Source organism: Symphalangus syndactylus, chromosome 23 (genome assembly GCF_028878055.3).
Source record: "Symphalangus syndactylus isolate Jambi chromosome 23, NHGRI_mSymSyn1-v2.1_pri, whole genome shotgun sequence".
In the NCBI taxonomy this organism is placed as follows: domain Eukaryota; kingdom Metazoa; phylum Chordata; class Mammalia; order Primates; family Hylobatidae; genus Symphalangus; species Symphalangus syndactylus.
The window spans coordinates 45,996,790-46,015,593 of NC_072445.2; the positions used below are offsets into that span (position 1 = coordinate 45,996,790).

Here is an 18,804-nt window from a genome sequence, read left to right on the forward strand (position 1 = left end):
GCAGTGGTTGTGCTGCTGTTCAAACGTCATGTGCTTTGAGCTGTTGGGTGAAAGGCTAGCTCTCATGCTCATCTCCTGTCCTCTTTGCAGAATATGTGCACCATTGAAGCGGAGCTAGAGAATCTGCTGGGAGAATTCTCCATCAAGATGAAAGGTATTCTTTTCCTTGTTTAGAGAGAGTAAGGAGCCATCTCTGCAGAGCGCAGAGCTCCTTGAAGTTTGAGAGCCCATGCTATTTTTATTTTTCTTGCAAAGACGCAGCACCACCCACTCTCAACCCACCCCACTTTTGATAGTTTACTGATGCTTCTCATCCTGAGGCTTACCTACACACACAAAAATATTATGACAGAATCTCAAACATACACAGAAGTGGAGAGAACATTATAATGAACCTCCATAAACCCATCACCCAGATGTAATAATTAGTAAGATTTTGCCACATTTGCTCCATCTCTTTGCTTTTGTTTTTCCTTTGATAAAAGAGAAGTCCTTTGATGAAATAAAACCCAGATATGTCAGTCTGCTGCTATGCACTTCAGTATGCATCTCTTAAAGCATGGGGCTGTCATCTTACATAACCACGATGCCAAGTACTGTCACGTTTTCACAGCTAACAAAAATAATAAACCCTGGTTGTTAACACATTCCATTATCAGATTTCCCCTGTTGTCTCAAAAATGCCTTGTCCATTTGATTAGTTCAAATTAGGATCCAAACAAGGTCCATGCATTACAATTGGTTGTTAGGTATATCTTTTAGATTTCCTTTAATCTAAAACAAACCTCTCCCCACCTTTTTTTCTACCCTTGACTTGCTGTAGAAACCATTGTATAGAATGTCCCACATTCTAGCTTGTCTGTTGGTTTCTTTGTGGTGATCTTTAAATTCTTTCTTTAGCTCCTCATGTTTCTAGCAAACTAACTATGAAATTTTATAAATCTTGGTGTTAAACCCACAGAGAATTTTTCCCCTTTCAGTAGCTTTCTGATATTTATCCCAGAAAGTTCCAAACTAGACACATTATTGAGTTATACCACCACATCTTCAGAACCAAAACGAAGTCTGGTTTTAGAAAATAGAGCATTGCTCAGGTGTTGTCAGATTTACGGCTCAGTGGCCAGGCATGGCTGTCAAATGAGCGGCCATCACAGCAAGTCAATTTCTCTTCCAAGTTTTGGCCTATTTGACTGCAGCGAAGAGGGCTGGTGCTTATGCAATTCTAAGGTTTCTTAGCAGCTTGATCCCTGGGTTGCTAATGGGGATTTAATCACCCTCTTTCTACTTTCTGCAATTAAGGGAGTAAAGAAAGGAGACTTTTTTTTGAAAGGGCTCGACAGGAGGGCTTCATTTTGCAATGAATCATCTAACTCAGGAGGGAAATTATTCTGTCAAGCACTAGGCACTGACATGTGAGAGCCTGTCTGAGAATACCTGGAATATAAACGACCTTGACCCTCAGCTTCCCAAATGGCTGCATGCTTCTCTTCCGGCAGATCTGGCAGGGAATCAGTTTAGTATTCAGTGTTAAATGTCAACACTTGCTTTACTACTGAGTCTGGCATCTGTGCTTTTTTCCATCTTTTAGGTCCATTCTCTACAGTTTTGGGTCCTCACTTGAGTCAGTGGTTCCAGAGTCACTCAGGTCCATAGTCCCACGGTGGGCCCTGGAATTGTTATTTTAACTTTGAGGACGATTCTATCAGCAGCCTGATCAATTCTGGAAAATAACTGCCTTGAATCAATGTTTAGCAGAAAACCTTCCCTCTACTTCCCCCAACACTCAGACGCCACCCACACAGACTAGCACAGTCGCAGTCTCGCAGCCTAACGGTAATTCAAATCATGCACATGGCCTATCACTGCTAATATAAAAAAGTATTATATTTCTCCTATTTCTGATGCTCAGTATTATCAAATGCATCTACTTTTGGTGGGATGGTAATTTCCTGATTTTACAGATGGGAAATAGGGGCCTAAAGAGGCTAAATGACTTGTCCCGGGAGTCACACATAAATTGGAGTCAGATAAGAAACTGAATTCCAGGGTTCTTTGTCCCTAATGCATTCCCACCTCTAACTCCATGTTATGAGGGAAGTTCAGAGCTGAGCAGACAATATAAACCATTGCTCAAAGAATGGTCTCCCTTGTGGGCAGATCCTCTTCAGCCTAGCACAGAGGCACCCTGGGAGTGGGATGGGAGGAAAGGGACCACCCTCGGACCAGATCTGGAGCTTCAGGCTTAGTGGTCAGTGAGGAGATGATGCTGGAGTCCCTGCCACCTACTGGGGGACCTGGCCACCCCGCTACATCACAGCCCTGATGGACTGACGAACTTGCTGTTGCTCCTGCTCCTCCATCTCCCCCTCTCTCTGTTGTTCTTGCTCTCCTGCCTCATCTTCCTGAGAGCCTCCCTGAATGCTTGGTTTCTTCCATGGGGTTTCTCAGGCCTGAAACTGAATCTCCTTCCTCATTGATAGACTCCCATCTCCTCCACTTTCCTCATCTAACATGCAAACTCAGAAACTACATCTGTGAAGGCTTTCAATGGTAAACGCCCCCATGGAAATCTTTCTCTTCCTCCATAAAGAGAAAGGGAAACCTCATGCTGCCAAGAAATCCTATTGTCTTTGCAATTAGCTGCTTTCTCATCTGTTACTCATTCTGGTAAAAACTACTTCCAACATACATATTGACAAACTGAGACTATTTCATAATACTCTCAGACCCGGCAACCCCTAACTTCCTCGTGCCACACCCTTCCCCACTTCCCTTTTTGCCCCACCCCCAACACTAGACAACAACCTTTTGGGGTAGTGACGTTAAAGAGAATAGAGCAAGTACTTACCAAGTGCCTGCTATTGGCCAGGCACTAGACTGCATTCTGATGACTGGTCCCTGGCTTTGAGCTCCACATGGTCTACCAGAGAAAATGGACATATGAGGCTGTGCATTCTCATTCAATGGAACAAATGACCACCTGAACAACAGTGTGACCCAGTTTGCTGCAGAAGCAGGAGGGGAGAGGAGGAAAAGGTTGCCACTCACCTCTCTAGGTGGGGAGGGGAACAGGAAAGAGGAAGGCATCCCGGTGTAATTTATGGTGAACAGCACCAGAATAGCATTCACCAAACAGAGGAAAGCCTGTTCAGAAGTGACAGGTAGACAGGTGTGGCTGATATGCTTGTCAGGAGAAGAGCTGTGGAGAATTAGTTGGGTCCTGATTATAAAAATCCATGAGTGCCAGGCTAAACAGAGAGCACTTAATCTGCAAACTATCAAACAGGATGGAGGTAAAGAGATGTAGTTCCTTAGAGCAAACTAGTTCTCCAAATTATTACTTTGTTCAAATTAAGTTCCAGGCAGTGTATATATCCCGGTCCTTACGGTTTCCAGGGCAGGTCAACCTTCCTCAGAAGGGAGAACCACCACTGAGCTAGTAAACTCGCATTATTTATGCCTGGTCAGTAAATCAGTAAGGCCTGTAATACGAGCTTCTGACTGTATAGCTACTTAGTTGTTTGTCTTAAAGTAGGAAGTGTGACTCTTGGAAGGGAAGATCATCATAGAACTGGAAAAAATGATGGAGAGCGTTCTTTTGGCAGAATGGCGTCTGAGCAAAGGAAGGCAGGCAAGAGTAGGCAGCTTCTGTAACACCCTCCAAACGAGGCTGTGGAGGAGGTGTTAGATCAGTAATATGTGTGCGCCACGAAACATCCAAAGGTATGACCCCTGCAAGCCCCCAGTGTGCATCCTCAGAGGTAACCTCCATGATGGTTTTTTGAGTGAAAGCTAGAAAGCTTTCATTAAGCTTTCTAGATCATGCACTAGTCATCACAAACTGTTGAGAAAACTTGCAGCTTTCTCCAACTGTGAAAATGCCAGCAGGCCCCCAGACAAGAGCCTGTAAGAAACCTGGCCAGGCCTCAAAGACAGACTGTAACTGTCATTGCCCCACTGTTAGTGCTAATTCCGTGGCCAGTACCACCAGTGGCTTACACAGCAGACAGAACTTTAAGAAGCACGGCACAAAAGCTGTTTGTGCCTGGATAGTGCCCTTGTGCTACATTATTGCTACGATCAGAGGATCAGTGATGCCACTACAGCAGTTCCAAGAAACTTTGCTTAGTAACATGGGCTGAGAAGTGAAAAAAACATCACTACCAATTACCTTTCTCACATTCAGTTTTCTTCAGATATAAAATTTCTGGTAATTTTAAAGGGGGGAAAAAAACACCTTCAAAGGATTTCCCCTTTATTCACCTTTATCTGGTAACAATGTCAGATCAGTTTCTTTTCAACCAGTCTTCCATTGTAATTACATAGATAAACAGGCAATGGATTAATCCTGAACTAATTTGCAGAGGTTTTGTTTTGTTTTTGAGACAGAGTCTTGCTGTGTCACCCAGGCTGCAGTGCAGGGGCACTATCTCTGTTCACTGCAACCTCCGCCTCCTGGGTTTAAGCGATTCTCATGCCTCAACCTCCGGAGTAGCTGGGATTACAGATGCCCACCATCACACCTGGCTAATTTTTGTATTTTTAGTAGAGACAGGGTTTCTCCATGTTGGCCAGGCTGGTCACAAACTCCTGACCTCAGGTGATCCGCCCACCTCGGCCTCCCAAAGTCCTGGGGTTACAGGGTGAGCCACCGTGCCCGACCAATTTGCAGAGGTTTTTAAAGGGCACTTTGGATTTTATTAGAATTAGCATGTCCAGTTTAGGATTTACAAAAGCCAGTCGATTATACTTTCTTTCAGAAGTATTTTTTTAAAAAACTAAATGCTCCAGAAAATTACTAGTGGAATACAGGCTTCTTTAATTCTGCCCTAATTTCAGTAAGTCTTTTTAAGTGGGTTGTTGTGTTATTATTAGTGAAAGCTGTTCTTAAATGTACTAGCTCCATGGGCAGGAAGGCACGGACGAGTTGGTGAGTTGCTGCCACCTACTGACAAGTGATGGTAACAGCACGTGCTTTTTTTTAAGCATCCGGGGACCTTTTTTGCTGTCAGCTTACCCACGCAACGTCTATCAGTCAGGTGAAAGTAGAAGCGTTCATTTAAGACTCTCAACTTACTGGGTGTTTTGTTTTTTGAGTCGAGGGTCTCGCTCTGTCACACAGGCTGGAGTTCAATGGCTCACTGCCGCCTCAAACTCCTAATCTCTAGCAATCCTCCTGCCTCAGCCTCCTGAGTAATTGGGACCACGGGCGCACGCCACCATGACTGGCTAATTTTTAAATTTTTTGTAGAGATAGGGTCTCACTATGTTGCCCAGATTGGTCTCAAACTCCTGGGCTCAAGTGATCCTACTGCCTTGGCCTCCCAGAGCGCTGGGTCACAAGTGTGAGCCACCATGCCTGGCCAGGAGTCTCCAGCGTACTAACAGGGCTATTCATAGAAGGCAAAACACATTGTGTGATACTATCCACAGCATCTTTATATGGGTAAAATCACGTTTAAATAAATATAAAAACAACCCAGAACACAAAGGTTATAAATAGCAACTCAAGGAGGCTGAGGTACCAAGGGACCCATTTGTCATATGGATGTCTTTGTGTGGGAACAGCCTAGGACTAACAGCTGTTTCTGGACCAGCTCATCAAAATTATTTCCTCGGACTGCCTCTAAAAAATCACTGGGTAAGCAGGGAGGAATTGTTCGTGTCTTCTTCAATCTCTATTTAAATACTTTGAAAGTAGTACCTTCTTTTTTAAAAACATTGAGAAATATAACAAAAAATAAATAAAATTATATATAATCGTTCCACCCAGTGCTAAGCTTTGTTAAAATTATTAAAATATCCAACCAACTTTTCTGTGTATACACGCTGTCTGCCAGGGTGTGTGATCCTTTTTACATCTTTTTTCTGTATTACAAAATAAGTATATGATCTTTTTAGAAATCAAATAAAAATTACCACTTAATGACAAAAATTTAACTTTCTCCTTAATTCTACCCTACCAGAGATAATTATTTCTAACAGATTGGTATGGTCTTCTAGACTTTTTTCCCTGGGGATCCATTTATATATAGCTGAGGTTATACTCTATGTAAGGTTTTGTGTCCTTCCTTTTTTTTTTTTTTTTTTTTTTTGAGATGGAGTCATGCTCTGTTGCCAGGCTGGAGTGCAGTGGAATGATCTCGGCTCACTGCAACCCCCGCCACCCACGTTCAGGCGATTCTTCTGCCTCAGCCTCCCGAGTAGCTGGGATTACAGGTACCCGCTGCCACCACTCCTGGCTAGTTTCATGTTTTTAGTAGAGACAGGGTTTCACCATGTTGGCCAGGCTGGCCTGGAACTCCTGACCTCAGGTGATCTGCCCACCTCAGCCTCCTAAAGTGCTGGGATTACAGGCGTGAGCTACCACGTCCAGCCTGTACTGAATTCTTAACTGGAAATCTTATAAAACTTTATTTTTCTTCCTTCAAAAAATTTTTAAAGGATGAAGATTTTTACCCATTTTTATTAAACGTTTTTGGTTCCTTGAATAAAACTTTTAGTCTTTAGGCCCCTATGAATGTAAAGAGCTTTGCTTTGTGATTGGCAGGAAAACAAATTAACAGCTGACTAAAGCCAGAAACAACTGATTAAAGTAAAGCTGGGTCACTGACAAGCCTCTGTTGATGAGATTAGTTTCCTCATTTGCTATGCACATGTGACTAGCACGCCTTCCTCCCCACACCTTTACTCATGCTTGACACAGTAGACGTTCAAGAAACATTGTCGAATGCACACATGCCATTCACTCAGCCTGGAAGTATCTGTACACCCATGTCCTCATTTTACTGTGGTGAAACTCTGTTATTCAAATGCTACTTTCCTCCTTGAAACTATTCTACATTAGATAGTCGCTCTTTTTTCATTTTAATTATATAGTAATACATTCTCATAAAAATACAGAAAAAAGCAAAGATCTTCTGTCTCTCCACTGCTGTTTCCCTCCCTGATGCATATCAATTTACTGTGTCTTTTCTTTTCTTTTCTTTTTAAGACATAGTCTCACTCTGTTACCCAGGCTGGAGTGCAGTGGTGTAATCACAGCTCACTATAGCCTCGACCTCCTGGGCTCAAGCGATCCTCCCACCTCAGCCTCTGAGCAGCTGGGACTACAGGCATGCAGCACCACACCTGGCTAATTTTTGCTTTCTTTTTAGTAGAGGTGAGGTCTCACTATGTTGCCCAGGCTTGTCTTGAACTCCTGAGCTCAAGTCATCCTCCTTTCTTGGCCTCCCAAAGTGCTAGGATTATAGGCGTGAGCCACCATGCCAGCCTTATGTCTTTTCATATAGATTACATCTTTCATTAAATAGTAGATGGCATGTACTCAATAAATAGTATTATCCCACTCTTGGATATATCATCATTACCATGTATTAATGACCTACTATGTGTTAGATGCCACCTATTGTCCTTACAAACAATTCTATGAAGTAGACACTGTTACCCTATTTTAAAGGTGAAGAAACTTGGGTTAAGTAAATTTTCTAGAGTAGGATAGCTGGTAGACAAACAAATTAACCTCAGGTGTAACTCCATCTTACTGCCTGCAAGTCCTTGTCTGTTTCATTTCTGTGGGCTTTAACTGTATTTTGTTCTATCTATATCATGGGTATCCATAAAATCTTTAATTTCCAAATTATTACCCCAATCCCTAGCACAGACCCTTACATACAGCAGGCTCTCAGTAAATATCTACAAAAAGAAAGAAAAAGACTGGACAAACCCAGAGTTCCTGAGATGGCCTCAGATAGTGGCCATCTAGTCTGATAAGATTTGTTTTTGCTGCTGCACCTGAGAGAGATCTCAAATAGAGCAGATCCAGTTAGACGTGACTTGCCAGATGGCACAGTAGAAGAAAAGTCCCATTTTTCTTTTGAGCGTGTATCATTTGGTTGGTTGGATTGACTTTGTTTTCTTAATCACTAGCTTTGTATAAGTAATCATCCATTTTCAGGGGTTTCATAACAGTAAATTGTATCATTACACCAGATAAAAAGGATAAAGAAAACATCAGAATGAGTAAACTGGGGGGCAGCAAGGGAAATAACCGCATGGAATCTTAACTCAAATGGGAGGCACTTAAAAATCACACATTTTAGGACAGAAAGAAAAATAGGAGACCAGATTATCTTCATGGGAATATGTTGGATAAATAAATAAATTTATCTTTCTGGCCCTAATACTCTAACCCTTGAATCTGCTTGGATCTTAAATCAGCCCAAGATATTCTGAGCTCTAGCTCCCCACCTTGCCCAGCCTCCCCTGCCTTGGAGACCACCTCTTCCATCACTTCATCTAGGAATGTCTTCTTTACCTGTGATAGAAGGAACTCCCCTAAAAACAGCTGTTTCCCAGGAATGGCCCCAAAAAGTGTTATGTGAGTTTGCACAAAGTTCTGACACTTCACTTGAATTCTTTTTAACGTGCCAGTATGTGTCTATAGAGAGGGGAAAGATGTTCCACACCTCACTTTCCAATTGCTTGGTTACAGGTCTGGCTGGCTTTGCACGCCTCTGTCCTGGAGATCAATATGAAGTAAGTATTGTCTTGGTCTAGGTGCTGGAATTATGGACCTGAAGGGTAGGGGCCAGTTGTCATGTCATTATTTTGCTTCTCAAATTTTCTTTTTTTTTTTTAATTTTTAATTTTGAAAAACATTTTAAGCCAATGAGAAAGTCTGGAAACTGGTACAGGACTTCCCATAAACCTTTCATCTAGATTCACCACTTTGTAACATTATGCCACATTTGCTCTGTCATCATCATCCTTATTGCTGTTATTGTTACTATTATTTTGCCGAACTATTTTATTTATTTATTTATTATTTTGAGATGGAGTCTCGCTCTGTTGCCCAGGCTGGAGTGCAGTGGCGTGGTCTTAGCTCACTGCAACCTCTGCCTCCTGGATTCAGGTGATTCTCCTGCCTCAGCCTCTGGAGTAGCTGGGACTACAGGTGTGCACCACCACACCTGGCTAATTTTTTTATATTTTTAGTAGAGATGGGGTTTCACCATGTTGGCCAGGCTGGTCTTGAACTCCTGACCTCAAGTGATCACCCCCACCTCGGCCTCCCAAAGTGCCGGGATTACAGGTGTGAGCCACCACATCCAGCCCCTGCACCATTTTAGAGCAAGATGCAAACACCAGGACTCTTCATCCCTAAATTCTTCTAAGAATGAAAAGACATTCTGTCACATAGGCATTACTAAGCCCTCAACACCAGTGAGTTTAACATTGGCTCTTCAGCTAACGTCACCTGAAATTAGTCTATGTTCATATTTTGCCAGGTGTCCCAATATTGTACTAGGTAAGCAGGTTTTTTTTTTTTTTTTTTTCCTGATCCAAGAGCCAATCCAGGATCATGGCTGATCATTAAGTACCATGACTGAAGAAGAATAACATCTAGATTTTTCTTTGTAAAAACGTGCTCCAAAAAGTAAAAATAGCCCTTTTTCTTTTCCCTTTTCAAAAGGAAACTTATATAACCATTTCATCTAACATCTCCTCCAAAACCCTCTATACACATACCTCTTAGCAGGGGTGAGGGTGTATCTTCTCTTAAACATTAAAGCAGTCTGACCAAGGAGATATTGCACACCTTCCTCCAAGAGTATGTTGGATTTCAAAGTCATTGCCAGCTCCATCTCCCTATCCAGAGTAAGGATGTCTTTATTTCTTGCTTCTGACTGCTAAGGGGGTTTTAGCTGATACTTCCTAGTCTCGCTAAAGGAGCTGGGTTGTGTGGAGAATTAATCCCAATGGCTGCTCTACTGAAGTAGAACTAACAAGAGAGAGAACTGCTTGGCATAAGTGAGCAGAAGGGCACAGTGCAATGACCTTTTACTACAGAAAACCTGTACCCTCTCCGTCTCAGACAGGCAGAACTTACTGTGCTTTAAAAGTTTCGGGCAAGGCACGGTGGCTTAAGTCTGTAATCCTAGCACTTTGGGAGGCTGAGGCGGGCAGATCACCTGAGGTCAGGGGTTCAAGACCAGCCTAGCCAACATGGTGAAACCCCATCTCTACTAAAAATACAAAAATTAGCCTGACATGGTGGCACATGCCTGTAGTCGCAACTACTTGGGAGGCTGAGGCAGGAGAATCGCTTGAACCCTAGAGGCGGAGGTTGCAGTGAGCCAAGATCGTGCCACTGCACTCCCGCCTGGGTGACAGAGCGAGACTCCATCTCAAAAAAAAAAAAAGTCTCCTCCCCACTCATTCCCAGCTCCATCCACACCCAAGAGTAAGGGGGTAGAGGGAGAGTAAGGGAGAAGGGGAGGGCGGCAGTGGCTTTAGGTCTTTCTCCTTTTGATCTTGGTGTTCTGGTGGAGAAGGGAGGGTGGCAAGACATGAAGGCCCTTGGATGTCTCCTCTCCAGATTTTCATGAAGTATGGCCGGCAGCGGTGGAAACTGAAAGGGAAGATAGAAGTAAATGGCAAGCAGAGCTGGGATGGAGAAGAAACAGTTTTTCTGCCCCTGATAGTTGGGTTCATCTCCATCAAGGTACAGTATTGTCATTGCCTGTTGTCTTTCCTGGTGCCACGGCTGGATGATCCATTGGTGGGGCCTTTACCCGTGACCCCTGCCAGTCGCCCCTCCATCCCACAGACTTCTCTGCACTACAAGTCTGTTACAAAGACAGCTGCTCTCTCATCAGAGTAAGTAAAGTCAATCTAAGATACACTTTTGAAATATCCACCTCTGGCCCAGTGTAGTGTAGTGGCTCACGCCTGTAATCCCAGCACTTTGGGAGGCTGAGGTGGGTAGATCACTTGAGCCCAGGAGGTCGAGACCAGCCTGGCCAACATGGCAAAACCCCATCTCTACAAAAGTAAAAAAATTAGCCAGACGTGGTCCATGTGCCTGTAGTTCCAGCTACTTGGGAGTCTGAGGTGGGAGGATCACTTGAGCTCAGGAGGTCAAGGCTGCAATAAGCCATGATCACACTACTGCACTATAGCCTGGGTGACAGAGAGAGACCCTGTCTCCAAAAAAAAAAGAAGTAAAAAGAAAATCCACTTCCGATTTCAGATATGATTCTGAAAGAAATGACCAACCTAGCTCAGTAAAAAAAATGACACATTATTCTACCTTTCTCCTCTGCTGTGATGTAAGGCCTATCCCCTCCCACTCTCTCTGCTAGGTCACGGAGCTCAAAGGGCTAGCAACTCACATCCTGGTAGGTAGCGTGACCTGTGAGACCAAAGAGCTGTTTGCAGCCCGACCTCAGGTAGTGGCTGTCGACATCAATGATCTTGGCACCATCAAACTGAACCTGGAAATCACCTGGTAGTAAGTGCCTCTTCCTTTATTTCATCATATAGAAATATCTGATACTGGCTAGTGCTATTCAAAGCTGGTGCATGGACCATCAGCATCACCAGGGAGCTTGTTAAAAAAGCAGAATCTCGGGCCCCACCCCAGAACTACTGTGTCAGAATTGCTCAGGCCCCAGAATCTGTTTAACAAACTCCCCGGGTGAGGTGCACACGTGTTAAAGTTTAAAATATTTTAAAATATTTTTTCTGTCACCTTCCTTCCCTCTCTACCTTTAAACATGTAAGGGCATATGTCCTCTCAAGTAAACTAATTTCAAAGAAAATATCTGTCCAATAGGAGGTACTTTGACCTCATAAAAATCCTGATTCTCACGGATGCTTTAAATGCTTATTCCTCTTTATCGCATAACTTCACACTGCTCTGGAAAATTATGAGTATCCTTAGTTTCTCTGCACTGTATTTACTGAAATAGAATATCCCCAAAGGGCAAGAGATACCTTTTTTCAAAGCAATGAACTTAGAAATGGTTTTCCAAAGTCACCTGGTGAGAAAGGTCATGATAAGTTATTAACACTAGCAGCGCCAGGCACGGTGGCTCACAAGTGTAATCCTAGCACTTTGGGAGGCTGAGGCAAGTGGATCACCTGAGGTCAGGAGTTTGAGACCAGCCTGGCCAACATGGTGAAACCCCATCTCTACCAAAAATACAAAAATTAGCTGGGCATTGTGGCAGGCACCTGTAATGCTAGCTACTCGGGAGGCTGAGGCAAGAGAATCACTTGAACCCGGGAGGCAGAGGTTGCAGTGAGCTGAGATCGTGCCGTTGCACTCCAGCCTGGGCAACAAGAGCAAAACTCCATCTCCAAAAAAAATCCACTAGTAGTTCACAACGTTTAATGTAATGCCCCTGGTATATTGCCGAGTAAATATGACATGTTGAGTATTCATGCTCAGGGTCTCATTTACAATATAGAAAGCCAGGTGTGGAAGCAGCAAAGACACTCTTGCCTTGTCATCATCAGCACTCTTTGCCCAGCCCTTCCCTCCCCACAATCTGCAGTCATTGACGTCTCACATGCAAGATCATTCTTCTTGCTGGATGAATCGGGTGCCATGATGTTAAGTGGCATCATAGTGAACAGCCTGTTATTCTCTTCCCACACAAGAGGCTCTGTGTCAACTGAAATGAATGGGATTCTATTTTTGAGTGTTTTCTTTAGAATGGAACAATAGTCTGTCGATGTCTTATACCATTAAGGTATCTAGCCCCGCAAAGTTCAGATAATTTTTATAGACTTTTCAACATCTTGTTTTGTCGAAGCAAGCATTCATAAATTTGTGTTTCTAATGTTAATGAGGAACAGGTGTATCTAAGTATATAGATAAATTGTGCTTAGAGCTGTGATAATATTCTGGGGTCCCTTGGGTGAGTCTAGACTCAGTTTTCTGCTCCACTTTTATCCAGGTTTATTTTCTGCAAACCAGTTTAGCTAAAACCAGCCCAGTTCCGAACCACTGGTTGAGTTTACCTTTATATAATGAGGTACTCTCTTAGCCTGTGGTCTGTTGATGATAGGTGATTTTACCAAATGCGCATACACGGGAACCTGTTGTTTTGCAGTCCATTCGACGTGGAGGACATGACCACATCCTCAGGTGCTGGGAACAAGGCGGCAGCCCTTCAGAGGAGAATGTCCATGTACAGCCAGGGTACCCCGGAAACACCCACCTTCAAAGACCACTCCTTCTTTGTAAGTTCAGTGTAATTTCCCAAGTAGAATCAGTGCACCTGAGCCAGTGCTTGCACCCAGGATTTGAAATGCTTAAGAGACAGTGCTGGGAGTTAGTAATTCTATCAGAGGTGGTGAGCCTCCTCTGTTTTTCCTCTCTCCTTGCCCACCTTACCTATTGCTGTGATGGTAACGTGTAGATTTTTCTGAACATTCTCTAAGATCAGCCTTGTAAAGAAGTGCATATAAATAATAGCCTCCTTGTTTCAATCAAAAATGCTTGCTAAAAAGCTAACAAAACGTAGTAACCTGATTCTTCCCACTAACTCCCCCATCTTGCTTTCACTTCTGAAGAGGTGGCTGCATCCTTCCCCAGACAAGCCCAGGCGGCTGTCTGTCTTGAGTGCCTTGCAAGACACTTTCTTTGCCAAGCTGCACCGCAGCCGCTCCTTCAGTGACCTGCCTTCCCTCAGGCCGAGTCCCAAGGCCGTGCTAGAGCTCTATGTGAGTGTGGCCTGCCCGGGTATGGAGTGCTTGACTTCGGGGGCTTGTGGCATGTGTGACTCAGCATGTCTCTTCTTTTATCTTCTCTGTCTTGCTCACTGGGTAATGGTTACAGCTGTACTGTCCTTGGGGCGGGAAACTTGGTCGTGCACGTAACTTTGATAGAGACGCAGTTTGTCCTTCTCTTCTAATGATCCCTGTTTTTGTGCTGTGATTTTTCTCCATTGTGGCAAATATATCCATGGTAACGAGATTTTAAACAAGTTTAAGCATTTCAAAAACTGGCATTCGGCCCAGCATGGTGGCTTACACCTGTAATCCCAGCACTTTGGGAGGCTGAGGTGGGCGGATCACTTGAGCTCGGGCGTTCAAGACCAGCCTGGCCAACATGGTCAAACCTTGCCTCTACTAAAAATACAAAAATTAGCCGGGAGTGGAGGCATGTGCCTGTAGTCCCAGTTACTTGGGAGGCTGAGGTGAGAGGATCGCTTGAACCCAGGCGGCAGAGGTTGCAGTGAGCCGAGATGGTGCCATTGCACTCCAGCCTGGGCAACAGCAAACGCCATCTCAAAAAAAAAAAAAAAAAAAAAAAATTGGCATTCAAGGAACTCAAAAGGATTTCAATGAATTTTACTAGAGCTACTTCTATTTGAAAGGTTCCCAGTCTTAGTTTATTATAATGTTTGTTAATTCTATAACACTTTGATAAAAAGGTATCTTTAATTCAGTCAGGAATACAAGTTAAGTATTATATATTATACATTATGTCACCAGAGGATACACACACACTTGCATGCACACACACATGCATGGAACATCCTGCTCTTCACAGATGTATAAAAGGAAGCTTTGAGTGTCAACAGAGGAAAGGATTAAAAGTCTTCAGGTTAATAATAATAATAATTGCATTGTTTTCATTGAATTAAAAAATGCAGGTGAAGGCTGAACATGGTGGCTCACACCTCTAATCCCAGCACCTTGTGAGGCCAAGGCAGGTGGATTGCTTGAGCCCAGGAGTTCAAGACCAGCCTGGCCAACAAAGTGAGACCCCGTCTCTAAAAAAAATTTTAAAATTACCCTGTTGTGGTAGTGCACACTTGTGGTCCCAACTACCCAGGAGACTGAAGCAGAGGATCACTGAAGCCCAAGAGGTTGAGGCTGCAGTAAGTTATGATAGCACCACTGCAGTCCAGACTGGACAACAGAGCAAGACCTTGTCTCAAAAAAAAAAAAAAAAAAAAAAGGCAGGTGAAAAGAACCAGGCTAAACTCTGGTGGAGTTTTAAAGGAAAATGGGAAGAATGTATGGGAGAAATACACATGAAAACATGAACCAAAACACAAAGAGCTAACACAGCTGTACACGCAACCATTAACATAACATATATATTCATGCTCATATGCTCATGTGCTACAGGTTGAGGGTTGTGGGTGAGAGTTGGTAGAGGTTTCATGTCATAATTTAAATAAGAACAAGATTAGAAAACAACTGGATAGCTTTCCTGATAAAGCCTTTTAGATAAATGCAAAGGTCCTCAGAGTGGCTGTTCCCATCTGGCCACAGCCCACCACAAGCCCATCCCACTTTTCCACTCTCTATCCTCTGCTGGGGCCCCTCAGAGCTTCTCAGTGTCCTCCAAATGCACCACCTCCTTTCAGAAGCTCATGTCTTTGCATGTTGTTCCTTCTAGAATGCACTTCCTCTGGTGCCTGCCCTCTACCTCACCATCTTCCACACTGAGCTCCAGGACTGGCTCTTTCTCAGGCAGCAGCCACCCCCTCTTTGGGGCCCTTCCCTCATGATGTCATCCCTCAGTTATAGCGTGCACACCATTGTACCGTTGTGTGCTTGTTGTTAGACTTGTCCCCTTGGTAGACTGCAAGTCCCCTTGGGCAGGGCATCCTGATTTATTCTCACTCAATATTTGCCACTTAAGTAGGTGGAAATTGAGCTTGAGTCTTGGAGTCTCAAGAGAAATGGCTGGGAAGGACTTTGGAATTTGAATAAGAATCCTGACTACCCAATCTCCCTGCCACACCCAGTGTCTCCCACCTCCCTCAGTGCTGCCATGAGATGTGTGCACAGATCAGACAAGGCTGAGTGGGACCACATGGAGGGCCCATGGGTTCTAGAAGCCTAAGGGACCCCCATGGATGAGGTCTAGGGAGATGGCCCCAGGCATCCCTCATCCCTCCCCTAAAAGATTCCTTTTGTCTTTCCTAGAGACATAAGGTGTATATGAGGTGGGGGGTGCAAATACGGGAGGGAAGAAACTGAAATACCCAAGCTGGGAGGGGAGGAAGAGGAGCACCAGAGCCCACCACCCCAACAACATTGTGGACCACAGTTCAATAATCACTAATAGAGTAAAACATCCCCAGTTTTGGAGGTAGAGAGACAGAGCTTGTAGAGGTTACTCAAGTGTCCAGTGACACATCACTTCACTCGTCCTGTGGTTAAAGTAAATCACCTTCCAACCATGCTACAATGGACAGTTTGGGTGCAATGAACTGCTTGTGTCGGGATCTAGTGGCCTCAGATACAGCAGCAATGGGACCAGGGAGCCGGCTGGAGGAGGACGGGGAGCCTTTGTCTTCCCTTCTGCTCTTCACTGCATTTGCTGTAACGTTTTTATTTGCCAGGCTTATTCCCAGCAAATTTTGAGAATTTGTCATTTTCTATATAATTAAAACAATTATTAGCATGATACTTACCATTTATTTACTTTAAAAACCAAATCTGGGATCTAAGAAAAATTAACCATTTTGGGCCGGGCATGGTAGCTCACGCCTGTAATCCCAGCACTTTGGGAGGCTGAGACAGGCGGATCACCTGAGGTCAGGGGTTTGAGACCACCCTGACCAACATGGCGAAACCCTGTCTCTACTAAAAAGAAAATACAAAAATTAGCTGGGGGCGTGGTGGTGCATGCCTGTAATCCTAGCTACTTGGGAGGCTGAGGCAGGACAATCACTTGAACCCAGGAGGCCAAGGTTGCAGTGAGCTGAGATCGCACCATTGCCCTCCAGCCTGGGCAACAAGAGTGAAACTGTCTCAAAAAAAAAAAAAAAAGAAGGAAAAAAAGAGAGAGAGAGAGAGGGAGAGAGAGAGAGAAAGGAAAGAAAAAGAAAGAAAGAGAGAAAGAAAGAAAGAAAGAAAGAAAGAAAGAAAGAAAGAAAGAAAGAGAGAAAGAAAGAGAAAGAAAGAAAGATTAACCATTTTGAAGGGGTTAATCTCAGTAACTCAAAAGCCCTTTCCACAGAGCAGCATTTGGCATTTAGGCATTATACACAGACCACAGCACAAGGAGAGCTGACTTAGAAATAGAAATGCCTGAATAAATGAATGATCTTGGTTACCTGGATATTTCTGGCCTCTCTCTTCAGAGTTCTGCTTCATGAAGCACAGGGCGTACCTGTGACACCACCCAGGTCTGCTTGACAGATGACTTGGTGTTTCTAGGCAGCCTGAGAGCCCTGGGGTTTGCCTCCTGCAAGATTGATGTTCCATTTATTAGTCTTTTCCTCTTATTTCTAGAGAAGCTATGCAAATGTATGGCTGGCCTTGAATTATTTATGGCATGGTTGCTAAATTAATAAAACATTTTCCAGAGCTTGGGATTTGTGGGCAGAGATTTTCAAAAAAATAATTTTTGAGAATTGAAGCAGAACAAAACATCATATCTTTGGAACTAAATTGCATGGATGTTGGAAAGTTTTTTAAGATAGATGCCTAAATAGAAAAAGAAATTGGTAATGTTATTCATAACTATGGCTGCCAAATATTATGAGCTCTTGGAATTCAGAAAACAAGCCCCCTCCCCCCATGCAACCTTTTCTTTTGAAAAATGTCAAACCTTGAAACTATTGCCATGAACTTTCACCTAGATTCAACAATAGAAACAGTCCATTAGTCTGTTTTCTTTTGCCAGACACACACACACACACACACGGCATCAACAAATAAAATGCTAACATTCTGAAAGTTCTGGGTTTTTTCATTGTAATTGCCTTATATTCTGTCTGGAAATAAACCATGCCAAGCCAAATGCATCATTTGTATTGAAAATAATAATAAGGTATCTTTTATCTATAGTCGAATCTACCTGATGACATCTTTGAAAATGGAAAAGCAGCCGAGGCGAAAATGCCACTGTCACTCAGCTTCAGTGACCTGCCCAACGGGGACTGCGCCCTCACCTCCCACTCAGCAGGCTCCCCTTCCAACTCAACAAATCCAGAAATTACCATCACCCCTGCGGAGTTTAACCACAGCAGCTTGGCCTCCCAGAATGAGGGTATGGATGACACCAGCTCAGCATCTTCCAGGAACTCTTTGGGAGAAGGCCAAGAGCCAAAGTCACACCTGAAGGAGGAAGACCCAGAGGAGCCCAGAAAACCTGCCTCGGCCCCGTCTGAGGCTTGCCGCCGACACTCCTCAGGTGCTGGGGCTGAGCACCTGTTCCTTGAGAATGATGTTGCAGAGGCACTTCTGCAAGAGTCCGAGGAGGCCTCTGAGCTCAAGCCTGTGGAACTGGACACTATGGAAGGAAACATCACGAAGCAGCTGGTCAAGAGGCTCACATCCACAGAGGTGCCAGTGGCCACAGACAGGCTGCTCTCTGAGGGCTCTGTTGGTGGAGAATCCGAAGGCTGCAGATCCTTTCTAGATGGAAGCTTAGAGGATGCTTTTACTGGGCTTTTCCTTGCATTAGAACCACATAAAGAGCAGTATAAAGAGTTTCAGGATCTGAACCAAGAAGTCATGCATTTGGATGATATTCTGAAAGTAAGTACATTTTTAGAGAAATTGGATTAGGTTTGGAGAGAGGTGTCCTAAGCCAATATTCTATTTAAGATGAGGTATCATTTAAAAAAAAAAATCCTGTCCAATCACAGGATTAATAGCTCATCATCATTTTAAAGGCACTAATATGCCAGTAGTGCATATTTTTATTTTCCTAACAACAGATCAACTTATCTAAATTGATTAGGACTTAAACAAAGAGCTCTAGAGAATGTTGAAATTCCCCCAGTCCCCAAGTTAATCATTCTAATCCCATATGTGAAATAGTGGCACTTTGATGATTACAGTCTCACAGGCATTACTGGATAGGATCCCTCTCAGGGTGTCGGGAAAGCAGGGAGCCCTTTCCCTGGTTGGAGTCAGAGTTATCCAGTCCCATTGTGAGAGCCATGAGCCACTGCCTCCTGGAGGAGACTGCCTGCTCTCACAATTGGTCCAAATAACCAAGTCAGAATCTCAGATTAATCATCAGCAAAATAA

General features: G+C 43.8%; 1 protein-coding gene across 6 annotated transcripts in view; it reads left to right on the forward strand.

Moving 5' to 3' along the window:
• The window catches only part of RIPOR2 (RHO family interacting cell polarization regulator 2), a 139,241-nt gene that overhangs the window by 83,025 nt on the left and 37,412 nt on the right, over nucleotides 1-18,804 (forward strand). For 5 of the 6 annotated variants that reach the window (XM_055263638.2, XM_063632707.1, XM_063632708.1 and 2 more), the window contains exons 8-13: nucleotides 91-154; nucleotides 8,495-8,538; nucleotides 10,382-10,507; nucleotides 11,148-11,296; nucleotides 12,906-13,035; nucleotides 17,614-18,306. In XM_055263638.2, coding sequence (XP_055119613.1) covers nucleotides 91-154; nucleotides 8,495-8,538; nucleotides 10,382-10,507; nucleotides 11,148-11,296; nucleotides 12,906-13,035; nucleotides 17,614-18,306 — 1,206 coding nt within the window. Of the gene's footprint in view, nucleotides 1-90; nucleotides 155-8,494; nucleotides 8,539-10,381; nucleotides 10,508-11,147; nucleotides 11,297-12,905; nucleotides 13,036-13,368; nucleotides 13,519-17,613; nucleotides 18,307-18,804 lie in introns of all 6 variants that reach the window. The other variant, XM_055263637.2, reaches the window with a different exon arrangement.